At 43.1% G+C, this 16,261-nt stretch overlaps 1 protein-coding gene across 5 annotated transcripts in view; it reads left to right on the top strand.

The window, feature by feature from the left end:
* Positions 1 to 16,261, top strand: part of LOC120815930 (disks large-associated protein 1) — an 82,319-nt gene that overhangs the window by 39,205 nt on the left and 26,853 nt on the right. For all 5 annotated transcript variants that reach the window (XM_040171038.2, XM_040171037.2, XM_040171035.2 and 2 more), the window contains exons 4-6: positions 6,798 to 7,012; positions 9,836 to 10,031; positions 12,761 to 13,043. In XM_040171038.2, coding sequence (XP_040026972.1) covers positions 6,798 to 7,012; positions 9,836 to 10,031; positions 12,761 to 13,043 — 694 coding nt within the window. The remainder of the gene's footprint in view (positions 1 to 6,797; positions 7,013 to 9,835; positions 10,032 to 12,760; positions 13,044 to 16,261) is intronic.

Raw genomic sequence — 16,261 nt, 5'->3', positions numbered from 1 at the left:
CTTTCCTTCACTCACCCAACTCACCCCCCTCCCTCCCTTTCCCCTCTGCCACCCACCGACCCACTTCCACCCCCCCACCCTCTCCTTTACTTCCTCTCGGTTTGGGGAGCCTCCCTCTTCCTCCTCCTCTTCCTCCTCTTTCCTCCTTTTAAGTTGAAGAGAGAAGTAAGTGCAGAGCCAGTAGCAGCCTTACTCTCTGAATGCTAGGTATATGACATGAACCCATGAAGAACGGCATCCTCTCCTGTTTGTAGGCTTCATTTTCTATTTAGTAGTGCTTCCCTTCCTGCCTCTCTACCAGTTACCTCTCCTTTCCTCGCTACATTTTTACTTTCCTCCGCCTTGCTGAGCTGTGCTGTTCTTTGAAGTGCTGTGTTGGGCAAACTGTTGGGGAGGCGTTTAACTGCATATGGGAGGTAGACGGCTTTGGACATGTTTGGCACTTCAATTTTCAATAGGCTTTATTAGCATTCCGCTTAATAGAGAAGTACAAATTGTGTTGCTCAAAGTGAGGGAACTTATAAGAGTGATTCATGGCTTTAACAGAAAATAAAAAGACATGCAACAAGAAGAAAAAGACTGCAGCTACTGTCAACATTGATGCCGACTATCTATTTGGAAATGCTCTCTAAAACGCAGGCCTCATTGTTACACACAAAAAGTCAGTGAATCATCCAGCAGATCTTGTCACGGCTGTTTCAGTAATCCAGACCAAACTCCCAGTTAAACTCGTCACACAGTACATGAAGCCAATCTAATCCAAACAGTATTGACTGCCACAACGTGGAGTAAGTAGCTGTCACTTTTGCAGTACTTATTTAACCAACAATGAAGTTTCTCTGTTTATCTGAGTCTGGGAGCTACTGAGAAGCTGAAGGATGTAGTTTGATTGGTTCCAGGGAGGAGTAAATTATAAAAGTTAAACAGCCTCCTCAGCACCTGCTGGTATTCTTTGTTACATGTACTGTGCTGTGTGGGATTATACTGTGTTTGAATGTGTGTGTGTGTGTGTGTGTGTGTGTGTGTGTGTGTGTGAGTCTGTTTGTTATGAGAAAATATCATAGCGCACACATATATTACATATATTAGCATTACCAACACAATTATCAACATTCAAATGAGCAACTGAACCGTGCAGGGTGGCTTTTCTTTATCTCGGCTGCAGAGCCCCCGAGCGCTGGTCCTGATCTTGCCGGTTACCTCTCTGACCTGGATGTTTGCTGCACATACTGAGGCTACTCTGACCCCAGCTCATGGGACAGATCACTGTCTCTTGTCTAATTCAGTATCAGTAGACCTGGAGTGGGCAAGAGACGGAGAGAGAGGATCCGACGCTTTGTCTGCCGTCAGTCTCAACAAGCAGCAGTGTGACTCATTTATTAACTGTGATACAGACATTTATAATTCAGAAACACTGCAATCATGCCTGAAGCGGGGACACAAAGTGAAAGCCCACACCTTTTGTTCCGGTTTTGAAAGTCTGTGTAGCGAAAAGCTTTTTTTGTCATTGCATCAACTAAGAAGAGCAAGAGAAAGAGCCTTTTTATTCATGTATTTACAAACATCTTTAAATATGTCATGTCCATGTGACATCCCTTTGTTAAATATTTCTTTATTTAGAGTGGGCAATTGCTCCATCAGTGCATATGTAGGCTGTAGAAAACGCTGATGAGGTGGACACAGACAGAAGAACAGTTGCCGTGTGGACATGTTGTCACATGTCATGTCGGTGTTAAGAATAGTTCCAATACTACTCAGATGAAGGTTGTTTAATCTACAGATTAGACTCCAAGTGAATTTGATCACAAAGACGAGCTTCTTTGCACTCTCTTTATTTGCAAAATGATTATCTTTAGCATCTGTCTTGCCAGCGCGGCTCTAACGCGGCTGTACCTGTTATTTCTGATGCTTCTGCCTTAAGCCATGAAAACAGCCCAGCGTTGCCATGGAAACGATCTCCAGCCGGCAATATATAACACATGGTTGGTTCTCAGGACGCACTGTACACACAGCTTCACTGGTAGAGACTCAGTGACTTATTTCTTAAAAGGGGACTGGCTCAGAAAGATCAAACAGCCTCGGAGAGGCAGTGAGACCCGCAGAAAGCGGCGGCACCGCAGCAGAAGCATCATCAAGCTGCAGTGGAAGCGAGGCCCATGCGTGGGTGAGAGGCGCTGCTGATGCCACTGCAGCTGGTCCTTTCCCCGCATTTGCTTTTTATAGCCAAACTGCTCATTTGTGTCTCTTTGACGTCACACAGAGGATAAAGAGCGAGAGAGAGGCAGACATTGAGCCCGGCCAGATCGGCTCAGCCTCTTTCTCTGTGATTCACATGTAATCAGTGAGAACGTCTGTCTGTCTCTGTTATTTTCTGTCAATCTGTCACACCGGCCTCAACGACCTGAGGGGGCTGGATCTGCTCCACATCGCACGAGCACGCTCAAATTGGATTAACTAATGACATGCAGTGGGTTATATGTATGGATTATATGATACAAGTACAGACGTCATGTAGCTTGATCTCAGCTAATCACACAATTATTTTTATCAGTACAGTGTGAATTTGTCCGCCTCGTTGAGCCTAAGCAGCCTTAAGACTTAAGAGCACATGCAGAAAAACACGTGTACACGTCTGTTAGGTCAGAGGGAAAAAAAAATGTTTTCTTAATTGGAATTCCAGTGTTTTTCCGAGTGCTTGTATCAAGTGACTAATGGGAAACACGTTCGGGAATTGGTCCAGTATAGAGAGAGAGAGAGTGCTGCAGCAATGTCAATAAATGTCCAATAGAAGGTATTTTTAGATATGTGCAATATCTTTGCACATATTTTACCATCGTCATCTTGGACTATGGGTTCTGCATTGTTGTCAGCCCGTGAATGTAAGTTACAACATGTCGAATGCAATGGGTTGACGTAGAGCAGGCGTCCAGACCATTACGGTCCCTCGGCGGCAGGCCGCGCCGGACGCCCAGGCAGGCCGGACGTGGCCAGTTTGAGACCCCTGACGTAGAGATACGTCTCTGCTAGCGGCAGCAATCTGTCACTCTAGTAGCCCTGCAGTAAAGCATCGCCTGCATTGTGGTCTATCTGACTCTAAATGTACTGGTTTTAACTAAATGATGCATCATGCTGTGTTGAGGAAGACTTCAAACTCAAAACTGGGACCATGCATTCATGTTTAAAATATTTACCGAGGGAATAAATCAAAAGGGAAATAGAGTAATTTTCCTATAGACTACAATAGGAAAATTCTATAGGACCTGGTGGTCACTAGGGAGAATGCATGTTTCAAGGCACTTCTAAAGAAATCTCAGCGGAACCGGATGTTGTCGCCTGCTCATACTCATACTCGTACATGGAATTTGACTGGTTACTTTTGAGGCTCAACGTACATAACCCGGCTCATGGAAGGTGACAAACAAGGGAGTCCACACGTTGACTTTAAGAAATAACAAAGGTTTTATTCAAAAACTAACAAAGTATGAATATACAACGGAAAATAAACTGGTGAAGTGTAAAGATAGGCATATGAGGGGTGTAGTGGAAATGCATGGATGCATATCAGAAGTGTAGGTGTTGAGAGGTGTACTTAAACAAAACGCATACTCTGGGGGCTGGGCATCAGGAACTTTAACACCTGGCTAGCTCCACCCACAGGTGCAACCTGTCACCTTAACGGGTCTCCTCCAGCTCCACCCGTCTCCAATCTGCAAACAAGAAAATAGAGAAGGAGACATGGGGGCCAGAGGGCCGTAAAACACAGTACGTAAAAATTAACAAGAAATATAAATTAGAAAATATAACTGGAAAACAAAAGAGTAGAACAGAATAAGAAATGGAATGCGGAAAGCTAAAAGCTGAAATTAATTTTTAAAAATACAGAAATGGGAGTAGCTGAAAGGAATGTCAACTGATTTGCTGAAAATGCAGAAATAAGAAAAGCCAAAAATGACTATAGAAACATTGCTAAAGAATACAGAAACGAATATCAAAACATTGCTGAAAATACAGACAACCGAAAAGCTGAAATGAATTTCAATAGATTTGCTGAAAATACACAGATGAGAAAAGCTTAAATGAATTACAAAAAAATTGCTGAAAACACGGCAGAAGCTGAAATGAATTTCACAAAATTGCTGAAAATACAGAAATGGCAGAAGCTGAAATGAATTTGAAAAAAATACTGAAATAAAAAATACTGGAAAAAAATCAAAATATTGCTGAAAATACAGAAATGGCAGAAGCTGAAATGAATTTGAAAAAAATACTGAAATAAAAAATACTGGAAAAAAATCTAAATATTGCTGAAAATACAGAAATGACAAAAGCTGAGATGAGTTTTAAAAAATGTATTTTTTTGTAGCAAAATTATTAGTAGTTGTAATTTTGGTACTAGTAGTACTAACAGTAGAATAAGTAGTAGTATGTTTAGTATCAATAGCAGTAGAAAAACTAGAAGTAATAGTGTTAGTAGTAGCACTAGTATGATCAGCTGTAGTATTAATACTATTAGTCATAGTAATGTTTGTATTAAAAGTACTAGTTGTAGTATTAATAGCAGTAATAGTAAGAGTACTAATATCAGTTGCAGGGTCACTATTAGTAGTAGCATTTTTAGTACTGCTACTAGAAGTCATTTAGTAGTAATAGCAGTATCAGTTGCAGTGGTACTACTAGTTGTACTAGTGATATTAGTAGCAGCTGTAGTAGTATTTGAAAGATGAATAAATATTTCAACAAAACAGCTTCATTCTGAGCTTCAAGGTTAAGATACAGATAATTATTGAGGCTTTTATTTTGAAATCAAGTAATTGGGTGAGGTGGAATGGGGTTGGGAGACAGAGTGTTTGTCCGTCAAACTAAGAAGTTATTGATCGTTAGGCCTTACAGTAAGTATTCACACAATGGGTTTTTTATTTTAAAACCAGAAAATTACGCAGAAATATTAAGAGTGTGGCCTAGACTGCCCGAAGATGTTGCAATGCACACATATACAGTGAGTGCAGTATAAGTTGCAGGGCCAACACAGAGACATACAACCATTGACACTCACATTCATACACCTACGGGCAATTTAAAGTCCCAAATTAACCTGATCCCCAGAGCATGTCTTTGGACTGTGGGAGGAAGCCGGAGAACCCGGAGAGAACCCACACAGACACGGGGAGAACATGCAGACTCCACACAGAAAGGCCACTGGGCAGAGTTGAACCCTATGTGAAACAGCTGAATGGAATCGAGTCTCATCTCTGTTATTAGTCCCACCTGCGCTGAGAGAAAGATATGATAACACGGGACTGCATGGAAAAGCTGTAGCCTGTAGTTTTAATCGCCACCCTTCTGTAATTTGGACGCCATTATCCTCCATAATGTTGGAAAGAAGAAAGGGAACGAAGACACTCTTTTTAGTCCCTGCTGGTTACTGTGAAGATTATACATATGCTTTGTTCTTTAGATTAATTTAATATTCTGTATAACATCCCCATAATATTCTTGTTGAGTCCCAAACATGCAGAGCAGCAAGTGACTTTGCATATCCCGTTTACTTGCATTACTAGTACCCATTTCTTCCATATGGTATCGTACGGACTGTGAAATTTGTACATGCAACTTTTTCTTAGATTATATTTGGACATTTTCAAATGTGTCCATGTCAAACTCATTAAGAACAGTTATTATATGAAGGTAGTAATTAGCCAATCACATCAACTATCCGCCCTCAAAGGGAATGGGTTGGATGTTTGTCTTTATTGTTTCCATTTCTTCAGATTGTTGGACAGTACTATCACGTCAAGGAAACCGAAAGGGGTTTTATTGGTGTTTTCTTTCAATAATATAATTCCATTCTCATCAACTGTATTGGGTTAGAGGCAGAAATCTCACAGGTATGTTGGAGACATCGGCCGTAGAAATGTCTGCTTTCACTCCAACATTTTTGAGCTAGATGTCCCTCTGCTTGTGTTTAAAGCAGTTTAATAAAGGAACTCATTTTGTTTCTACATTAAACCGCTCACAACATCACGGTCCGTGGATGGACCTGAGAGATCAGGTCACGATATCTAGAAAGATATTTTGCCGTTAAATTCTTCAAGCACAACAACTCGATTGCTAGTAGTTAACAGATGAATGAAAAAAACGCTGGTAAACACAGTCCAAAAGAGTTTCATTGAACCACGAGAGGGAGAGGAAAAAGGGATGCCGTTGTTGTATTTTTATTGTGTAGTCTTCAACTTAACATCCCGTTTGATCTCTTTACCTCCACTCAGTTGCTCTCCAAACCTCCTCCACATCTTTATGTGCATTCACTTTGTGTATTTATAACTGCACTGCAAAGTCTTTCTCAATTAACAATCAGACCTTAGGGTCTACTGCACAAACACACCCATACACATGAATGCTCACACACACACACACACACACACACAGTAGGCTGTCTCCTGTGCTCATGTATGGACACACTCCTGGAAAGCAGATGTGAGAATTAGCCAGAGAGGAAATTCAGACTGACTCAAAGCCCATACACCTATACTGCTCCTGCTAATTAGCCAACAGACTGCACCACATTAGTGTGAGAGCTGTGAATGGATGTGTGTGTGTTTAGTCCAGCCTGTGTTTTTGGATGCCCGATCTCGCAGAGTATCCCATTTGTTTGTTGTTGTGCGGCATGTTAAGCTGTTTGTGTAGCCTCCATGTACCATCAGGACAGTTCAGCTAGCCAATTTGGTGGCTGGGACTCAGACAGCAGCGGAGTGGACCCCCCTGACAGTGTTCCTCTGTCCCATCCGCCCGGCCCCCAGGTGCCTCAGGACGAGTGGAGCGGCTTCTCCCCGCTGGGGAAGGAGGACGACATCCCCTGTCGGAGGATGAGGAGCGGCAGCTACGTCAAAGCCATGGCCGAGGAGGACAGCGGGGACTCGGACGGGAGTCCCAAACCCTCCCCCAAGATGCAGGCCCGCCGGGCCAGCTACCTGAAGGCCACGCAGCCGTCGCTGACTGAGATGACCACTCTACAGTAAGATGTGCTTAGTGCCCCCCATGCGTCTCGCTGACATCTCAGGTGTTTTCTTTTCTAGTTTAGCTTTTCTCATGTTTAAGGCCTGATGGAGATGTTTTTTTCACATGTTCAGGGTCTTTTATTATTTTGTTTCTTTTATTATTATTTCTTTTAAGCTTAGTAGAATGCAACTTAAAAGGACAAAGCTGTTAGCATTTCTTTCTCCCAGGATCCTAAGATGTTTGGTTGTATAGCAGGGCCTTTTTGGTTGTGACTTGCTTGACAGGGACGAGCAAGTCGATAAACGTTTGTATCCACTGTGACATACAAACGTTACGGTAAGTATCAAACGCACAGCTTTATTTCCTCATGTGATCATCATGGTGATCAGTATTTACAGTAAGTATTAGATGAATATGTGATTATTAGATTGATAGCATTTTAAAGGACAACTTGCCAAAAGTCGTATGTGCTACAGTTTACAGTTCACAATCTCAATCAATAATCGACAGACCCGGCGCTCTGCCCGCTATCTTCTCTTTTCTTCTTCTTGCCAAAACACAGCACACCAATACACACCCAGTGTAATGCCTCATTTTTCCTGCTGAACAACAGTATTTTCAAGATTGTCATTTCATGGCAGAATTTCCATTTACGCAAAGTTTATACATCTGGTTGGCTGAAACTAATATTTCTTTGATGTTCATTACAGTCAGAAATCCTAGTCTTTATATATTTTTCCTGGTGAGGAAGCAACAGGAAGTGTCGTGGCTGTTAAAGGTAGGCTCGGGGAGTCTTCCCTGGGAGACGAGTGATCTTCACTCTGATCTACAACAGGGAGCCAGAAATATCACCGTTGCCTAATTAAGCTTTCACAGCTCTCTAAATAGTGAGAGTAATTACAGCGAGTAGTCAAGGGACGGCCGCTCTGCCACCGGTCCCTCTCTCTCACACACACACACACACACACAAGGAGATAGATGGATGCTGGTGTATTTAAAACGTGGACTGATACCAAACTAAGGTGCCGCCCAAAAATGGACACCAGCTGTGTAGGAGACAGGGAGACCTTTAGCCATCCTCTGCCAGCTTTTCCCCTCGTTCTTCAAGCTAATGAACACGGCTTTTTCATGAGCGAAACTACGAAATAATATTTCACGCCAATCTCCTTTGTCGTGTCAACCAGTAGAGTGCGATTGTTTTTTGCAGCTATCACTGCACCATCATGAATATATTATATGGATATGCACACTCTAGTCACTAATTGTCTGTAACGCGCTGTAAGACACGCACCATTAATCTTTTTAGCTTCCTTATCTGTTTTCATCTGTGAATCAGGCGTGAACATCGTGTACGATCAAAAGAAAGTTACTACTACTTATTTATTCTGTAAGAACAGGTACAGAGGTGAATCCCCCTCCCACCCAACGTGCTATATGGGACTAAAAGCAAAAAGAACCATGAGTATTACAGCAACAAACATTGTATAACTATGCTAAAGGAAAAGAAAGCGTTCAATTCTTTATCCGTTCAACAGTTTTTTTTTCCTTTTAATAACATATCATCATTTTGTTGATGCTTCCAGAGACCATGGTAATAGAAACGACATACATAATGGCTAGAAATGCCGAGTCCTCTTATAGGTGTGTGTGGGAGAGGTGCTAATTATGCACTGGAGCAAATTGGTATCCATCATAAATTGCGTACACACAATCAATGACGAAATCCCACATTCTACTTGCGCGGTCCACCGCGGGAGACGACCAAAACTCATTGTGGCCTATAGTCACGCACTAACGCCATTTATTTACAATATGACAACACTTCAATTAGTTGTACACTAGGTGGTAACAACAGCTTAGTTCTGCTTATTTCACATTCTGACACAGTAACCTTTGCAGAACAGTAAAACTACACAAATCATTTGGAAGAACAAACTCTGAACAGTGTGAAAACAACCGGAATGAGCTCATTTAAAACGTGGCGAGCACCAGCTCACCTGCCGCTTACCCGTGTGCTAGTTGAGTTAATATTTTCAATGCATTATGCAAAGAAAAAGCTAGTGTTTTCTCGGGGATTCAAAGAATTTAAAAATGCAATTTATACAGATAGACATTAATATAAAAGGAGGGAACATATGTTATGACTTGCTGTGTAGAATTGTCATATACTGCTGCTGTGTGTGAAAAGCTGCGACTAGAGGAGCGAGAAGGAGTGAGATATTATTAATAAATGGTCGTTATTATAAAACTGACTATACATAAATAAGAGGAGGAAACTCCAGCGCCCCAGTGGAAGAGGTTGCCCTTAAATCAGAGAATGGGGGGTTTGATCCACGGCTCACGACACTTAACCGTACATTAGTCCGTCATTAAAAGTTAGAACAGTTACATGGTAGCGTCTGCCATCGTTGTATGAGTAGGTGTGAATGGGTTAATTATGACGTATTGGTAAAACGCCAAGTATGAGACGTTAATGTGCCCTTACCATATAATGCTGATGTGCATTCTGACTGAATCACAGAACCATCTCGTCTGAATTATCTGGCTCTATAAATATATTTCATAGATTTCTCCATCCTGCTGTAGGACAAACCCTGGGCCGGGATGCCGCGATCCGATTCGGCACATCCTCCCCGGGAGTCCAGACACTGGTGGTGGCGGAGAATAAAGTTGCTCCACCCCAATGGCACGCTAGGTTTTGCTGCTGGTTTCAGGGGTGGAGGAGGGTTGCATCTGCTGCTGCGATCAGCTCGTCTTCCTGACTGAATTCACGCCTGCGCTTGAGAGATAGCTGCTGACCTTGTGTATGACTTTACTTCCTTGTCGTCCTTCTTGTCAGGATCTCCTCGGAGCACTCGCCCAAACTGCAGATCAGAAGCCACAGTTACCTGCGTGCGGTGAGTGAGGTTTCGATCAATAGAAGCCTGGATACCCTGGATCCCAAAACCCTCCTCGACCCCAAATCGCTGCTGTCCTCACCCCAATACCGCTCACGCAATGAAAGCTACATGAGGGCCATGAGTACCATCAGTCAGGTTGGTTGCCAACACCGCCACCTTTATACTGTCAGGTTGCTTCACCCGATCATGTTGTCATAGATACACAGAGGATGAAGGATGTGAAGGAAAATGTGGGAAGTGGAGACATTGAAAACAAAATGTTATTGATTGCAATTATTCTCTTCTTTGGTTCTGGGAGACGATTCCGGACACACGCACAACCTACTGGCTTTCACAGCTTCACTTTAAAAACATTTTTTTACCATCTCATAAACTGTATTTCAACCATACTCCATTGCGGAGAAACGTTTTTCGGCTCAAATACAATCTAATAAAGTCATTTTTGAACTTCCCTCAATATCTTGATAGTAGTTGTCAATGCAACCCCAACTCAAGATCCACCTGCTCATACGTTTCGGAGCTTTTCAGCGTATCACACGGCCACCAGATTGAGTTTGTTCAGTTCTAAAGGATTTGTAGTCAGTGATGGAAAAAACGCTTTGTACATGAAACTCTCGGGTTTGGAAGGATTGAAAGTATTTTCACAAGATTCTTAAGTGGTAAAAGCTGAGGAGAGTTTCTGGTGCCCAGAGATCAGCGACGCATGTGAAGTATATTGCATCTCTCCATCTTTGTATATGGGGATTTACTCTCCACCAACCTAAATATAGCCAGATAAGTGTATCAGCAAGGTCGTCTTCTCAAGTCGCGGTTCCCAGAGTCTTGTTCTCTGAGGTAACACATTTCTAGCAACAAATTTGGCAAATTTCAAAACAGAAATTAAAGTTGTAGTTTATAATGTCTATAGTGTTTAAACATAGAATCGAATTGAACAGTGACACCATTATCACCATAACCGCATCAGTCGGTGTCAGCCGGTATCTGTGGGAGCGTCCCTCATCCCTTCGGCCAGCCAACGGCCTCCGTTAGAATGATGGTGCTTCCATGTGGCCGTGGACACAAGCCGGGAGGACAGCTGGTTGTCCGTCTGTCTGTCACATTCTTGTGAACTGACAAATTCCTTAAAGTTTGGCACAAACATCCAATTGGACTCCAGGGTGAACCGATTTGGTTTTGGTTGTCAAAGGTCACTGTGACCTCACAAAAAACATGAGGAGTACTTCGCTCAAATGTCTGAGGTGGTAAAATGTTGTAGTGAAGACATTGCAGTATTGCAGTATTTCTAGTTTTCCATGCGGTGCATTTGTTTGATTAGCGTTTGTTAAAAGCCACAGTAACCAACTGTTTCAGTACATTTGCGGGCCCTTGTTTTTAAACTGAAACATTGGCTGTCGGAATGCATGAAAGATTTAACAGAGCTCAGAGCAAACAGGGACGAAGAGGAAACAAATTCACCAGCAGCAGATTGTTGGTTCAGGTTGTTTTTTATGGGATTCAGTGAGAAAAATACAGAAAAATAACAATGTTTCTATTTTTTTCCTCTTTGAATGACGATGTTAACCACATGTTTATTGAAGACACTGCTCTCAGTGGTCGGGTTATTTTTCTTAACACCTCAGAGGTTTTTCCCTTGAAGTATAAATCATGTTTTGAGCTCCTTAAACTTGGTGTTGGCACCGCTTTAGTAACTGTGGAATACGCGTAAATAGCATACATGTGTCCCTCCTTTACGCCACCTTCAACCTCTACTGGTGTTAGTCAACTTGCACCTGCCCTTTAATGCCATTACCAAGCTGAACTCCCTTTATTAACATGCTTATATCCTCATGAACCCAATCATAAGAAACAAATGGAACATTCAGTTTGATTTCAACTCGAGTCCACGTTGAAAATTAAGCTCAGTGATTGGAAAGTGAAGAAAAAAGGAAAATGAAAAAAAAACAAGAATGGCATGTGATAACATGTGATTACATGTGATTACATGCTTCCTAGGTTACTAGAATATGTTCCCCGACACAAGACTGTGACACTTTAAGCTGATCAGGTGACACATTGCAAATGTGATGCTCCTTTGGGCACAACATTGGCTTTGTATTAAAAGCTGCTCGGGGAACACCTTGACGTTTGAAGCAACTTGTGGAATGCTTTCTGTCTGTTGATTAAACACGTTGCACTCATCAAAGAGCAGCAGGAATGATGCATGACTCAACCACACGGATGGGACAGCTCGCATATTTCAAAATATCTAAGTATCAGTTTACATATAATCTAATCAAGTAACGCCCCCACAGTGTGGTGTCACAAAGACTTTTGTGTTTCCCGTAACATTATATAGATTATATAAGTTCTCAGTTCTAAGTTTAGACATTTTATAACAAGTTGATCAACTGACTCAACTTTGCTTCTGGTCACTACAGTGCAGCGATGTTCTGCTGCTAGTTTCCAACCGGTGGATCTCTAAACTCCAGTTAGCTTTCAGTTATGGAAGATACAAGTGTTTCTTCAAATGCACAGACACTTGTTGCTTGGCACCTCGGCGCCGAATCCCACCCAGTGCACCCGTTGCCGTAGACTGGCTAGTTCTCCCCCAGAGGTAGCTTCCGCAGACCAACCGGATTTCCGTGTTGCATGACATCCCCTCTTCTGGGCTGCTCCCCCCTCCGGTTACCCCCATAATCATGTGGCCGTAGGGTTTCAGCAGCACTGCAAGCGGACCCTGACTAACGCCAGTGTGACCTGCATGCCCAACGTGTCTTTTGCAGTCCAAACTCTGATTAACAATAGTGTGCTTGAATGAAAGTATGACTTTGTTTCTGTTTTCGGCCTGCTCCCCCCTCTGATGTCCTCCCCCTGTCCTCCTCCAGCTGAGTGAGTTGGAGGTGAACGGGCAGATCGAGCAGGTGTGTGAGCAGGTCTACAGCGCGATGCAGGCCCAGGCCATGGAGGCTGCAATAGACAGCATGGAAACCATGGACACGCTGCCAATGCCCGGGTGCTTCCGGATGCGCAGCCACAGCTACGTGCGCGCCATTGACCAGGGCTGCTCGGGGGACGAGGAAGGAGAGGGAGGGAGGCCGCTGCTCCTGCTGCCGTCCTCCCCACCACGCACATCGGCCACCACCGTCAGGACCATCCAGAGCAGCACAGGTACGGCTCCTGCAACACAAGTGTGCCCCTGTTGGCCAGGATAATGGACGATCTTGCATATGAATCTGCATGTCAGACACTCAATGAGTTTTAAGCACTTGAACAAGTAAAATGAACTGAGCCTTAATTTGACTCTTAACAAGAAGTGATGCTGGGTCCTGGAGTGAAGGATTTCTCAGATTTCTCAGTGTGTGTGTTAAATGGTAAATGGCCTGTACGTGTATTTGTCTTTGCTAGTCTTCAGACCACCCAAAGCTCTTCATCACTACACGTCATCATCGCGCTCCTCTCATTGAAGGACGACCTTGTTGCCCACATATGTGAAGAGTCAAATAAACGGAGCGTTAGTTTGGCGTGGTTCCCCATCCCAGTAACTGGACTTGTTCAAACCCCTCTTAATAGTGGAAGCTGCTGGTGGAGAATTTAGCCACATTTAATCACCACACGCCCCAACGTGCACGTCCTCCTGTGCTGTTTCCACGTCAACAGAGGCAGGCTTTGACAGCAAGTATATCTAACCGATATAATCCAGAATCGTTGTCACATCTTTTGGAAGACTTTTCTTACAGCCATGTCTATTTCTCTTAACAAGATTAAAGGAAACCAGGAACCCCTGAAAAGTTCATGAATCAGTCGATTAGATGACGACTATTTCATGACTTTTACTGCTCAATTTTATTCTTCCCATGTGTGATAATCGCTGAGCTGTTACGTCGCCGGACAATCATACAAGTAACAAGCACACTGCTGCTTCAGTGTGGGAATAGTACCCAGATCTGTGAAGACATGACGCAGTTCTCTCAAGAGAGCTGACAATTATCTGGCCTCCATTTCCTTTTGACTTATTCCGGAGTGAGAGGGACGGCTAGTCACTAAAGATGGTAGTGGTTTTGTTTAATCATGTAATGTTAATACCACAAGCTACCACAGCTCAAATTGAACTGCAAACATGCTGTCTGAGAGGAGGATGTTTGTCTGTACTTTAATCTGAATGTGGTTTCACACTCTGTCACATGCAAAAAATATCGAGATAACATGTCCCTTCTTTTTGTTCACTTTTGTTCACGTTCAAAATTAAAAAAGAAAAGACTCTTGTATCTTAATACGTCATGTCATTGTGACTTACATTGCATTTTTAACCCATGGTTTTACATGTTAAGCCGTCCCACACAGTGGCCGTAGTGTGGCCGGGGTAGCAGTTAAGGGTCGGGTGTCTTGCTTGGAGACACTTCAACATGGGACATGGAGCAGCCGGGGTTCGAAACGCCAACCTTGCGGTTCCCATGCGCCACCGTGATCTTCACAGCAGTTGCTGGAAATACAGGATTACCAGACCCTGGATTTGAGGAGTTAACTGTAAAATGACCACAAATGAAACAAAATTAGCCAGCTAGCTAAATTAGCGCACGTTTTGATCATCCACCTCCCACCAGAGGCGTTATATCTTTTTATTAAACCTTTGATTTACACTCCCAACCCATTACCCACCTGGAGCTTTGTTCTTTAGAAGAAACATAACTACACTCAGCATTCTTTTACGGCTAACGATTATTTGATAAAAAAGAGAATCTATAAGACTTGCCAACCAAACCCAGAGGAACAAAGAGGATCCCTCTTGTAGGCCACAGCTTTAACAGGGATCAGTTCCAACCCTATAATGGGATTTTCTCTAATCTGGACCGCAGTTTTGTAGATTGGACGACTAGATAACTTCTTGCTGCAGAGATCCCTTTGGGGAGAAAGCTGGTCACTTTGAACGTGTGTCTTCAGTGGATGAGCCACAGTACTGCTGCGTCACACACATAACGGGGGGAGGAATTATAAAAACGCTCCGGGTTGCGGTTACGCGCATAACTGCACTCTGCCTTTGCGCTGTAACAACGAACCAGAAATCTCACGCAGATAATCTTGTAAAAAACAAAAAAAAGGAAAAAGGCTGTCGTCATGCGCGTATTCAGAGGAGAACACGCCAGAGTGGATGCCGCGGGGGACTTTGTGTCGGCTGTTTGATATTAGGGTTGTCTTTATTTTCAAAGTGCTCAACTGGAGGTGACCTACATTTGATGCTCCTCCGGGAGTTCTTCTGGAGTTAACCAAGAGGATAAATGGACACACACACACACATCCAGATAAGCACCAAGTGTCTGTATACTATTCAGTCATGCAAACACCCACACAATCTTCTGCAGGCCCACAGTGCAGTACGTGGTGAGCCTCGCATCCACATGACTGGACATTGTGCTGAGAAATGTTGCTCCAATGTCCACTGAGGTGAGATATCCACTCGGCCTCATTGTGCAACTGCATTATTATCACTACAGGACTTTTAACCGCCGCGTTTGGCTTTTCCTATTCATCTGTTCACTCATTCTCATCTGCGGGACGTTAGATCCAACATGAGAATCAACCCAGAAGGCAACACAGGAAGGTGTGGCGTGGAGGGTTAGCATGGCTGCTATCGTGGCTGCTAGCTTTTCACCTTGTGAGTGTGTTCTCTGGGTTCTCAACATAACACCAACACAAGCAGAGGAAATTGGAGTATAGTGTGTGTGTGTGTGTGTGTGTGTGTGTGTGTGTGTGTGTGTGTGTGTGTGTGTGTGTGTGAGGAGATGCGGCACTGTCCAAAGTACTGAAGCTGAGCTGCTTTTCTCGGTTGTAAATGGAACTTTTGGTCCTAATTCATCAAAGCAAAATGTCTTTCTGAGGCCAGATTCGAAGCAATTGTCATTTTAAATCTGTTAACTTACTCGTGTGAGGGCCGATCGGCCTGTTAGAGCTGAGTCAGTGGAGAAAAGGAAACGAAGAGAGAGGTTCCCTGCTCCACTTCTCAGCTCACGCCCTTGTGGCTGAAGCATAGCGAGAAGGAATAAAGAGGAGACCGAAGCAGAGGGGGGTCCAAATGATGTTGATGGTGGGCCATATCAATATGGGGAAGTCACAAAACAATAGTGAACGATACCTTCAATATAATAAAATTTTATTTCTAGACCAGAAAAACCCTTGTGCAGAGAAAACATTTTTTAATAGAAAATGACAAAACACTAAAAATACTAGGATGCTATGTGTAAATGTGGAAACAAGTCAGGGAACAGGGAGAAAGAGACAAAATTGGTTTCATTTTGGGGCGCCCACTTAAAAGATTATGATGTCATTGTAAATGTAAGCTGTGAAGTCTAATATTAACAAACTTGGTATCAGTGCCAAGAGATTCAGAATTT

Source organism: Gasterosteus aculeatus, chromosome 3, assembly GCF_964276395.1.
Source record: "Gasterosteus aculeatus chromosome 3, fGasAcu3.hap1.1, whole genome shotgun sequence".
Taxonomy (NCBI): domain Eukaryota; kingdom Metazoa; phylum Chordata; class Actinopteri; order Perciformes; family Gasterosteidae; genus Gasterosteus; species Gasterosteus aculeatus.
Note: the sequence above shows the minus strand (reverse complement) of the source record. Positions and strands in the feature narration are given on the sequence as shown.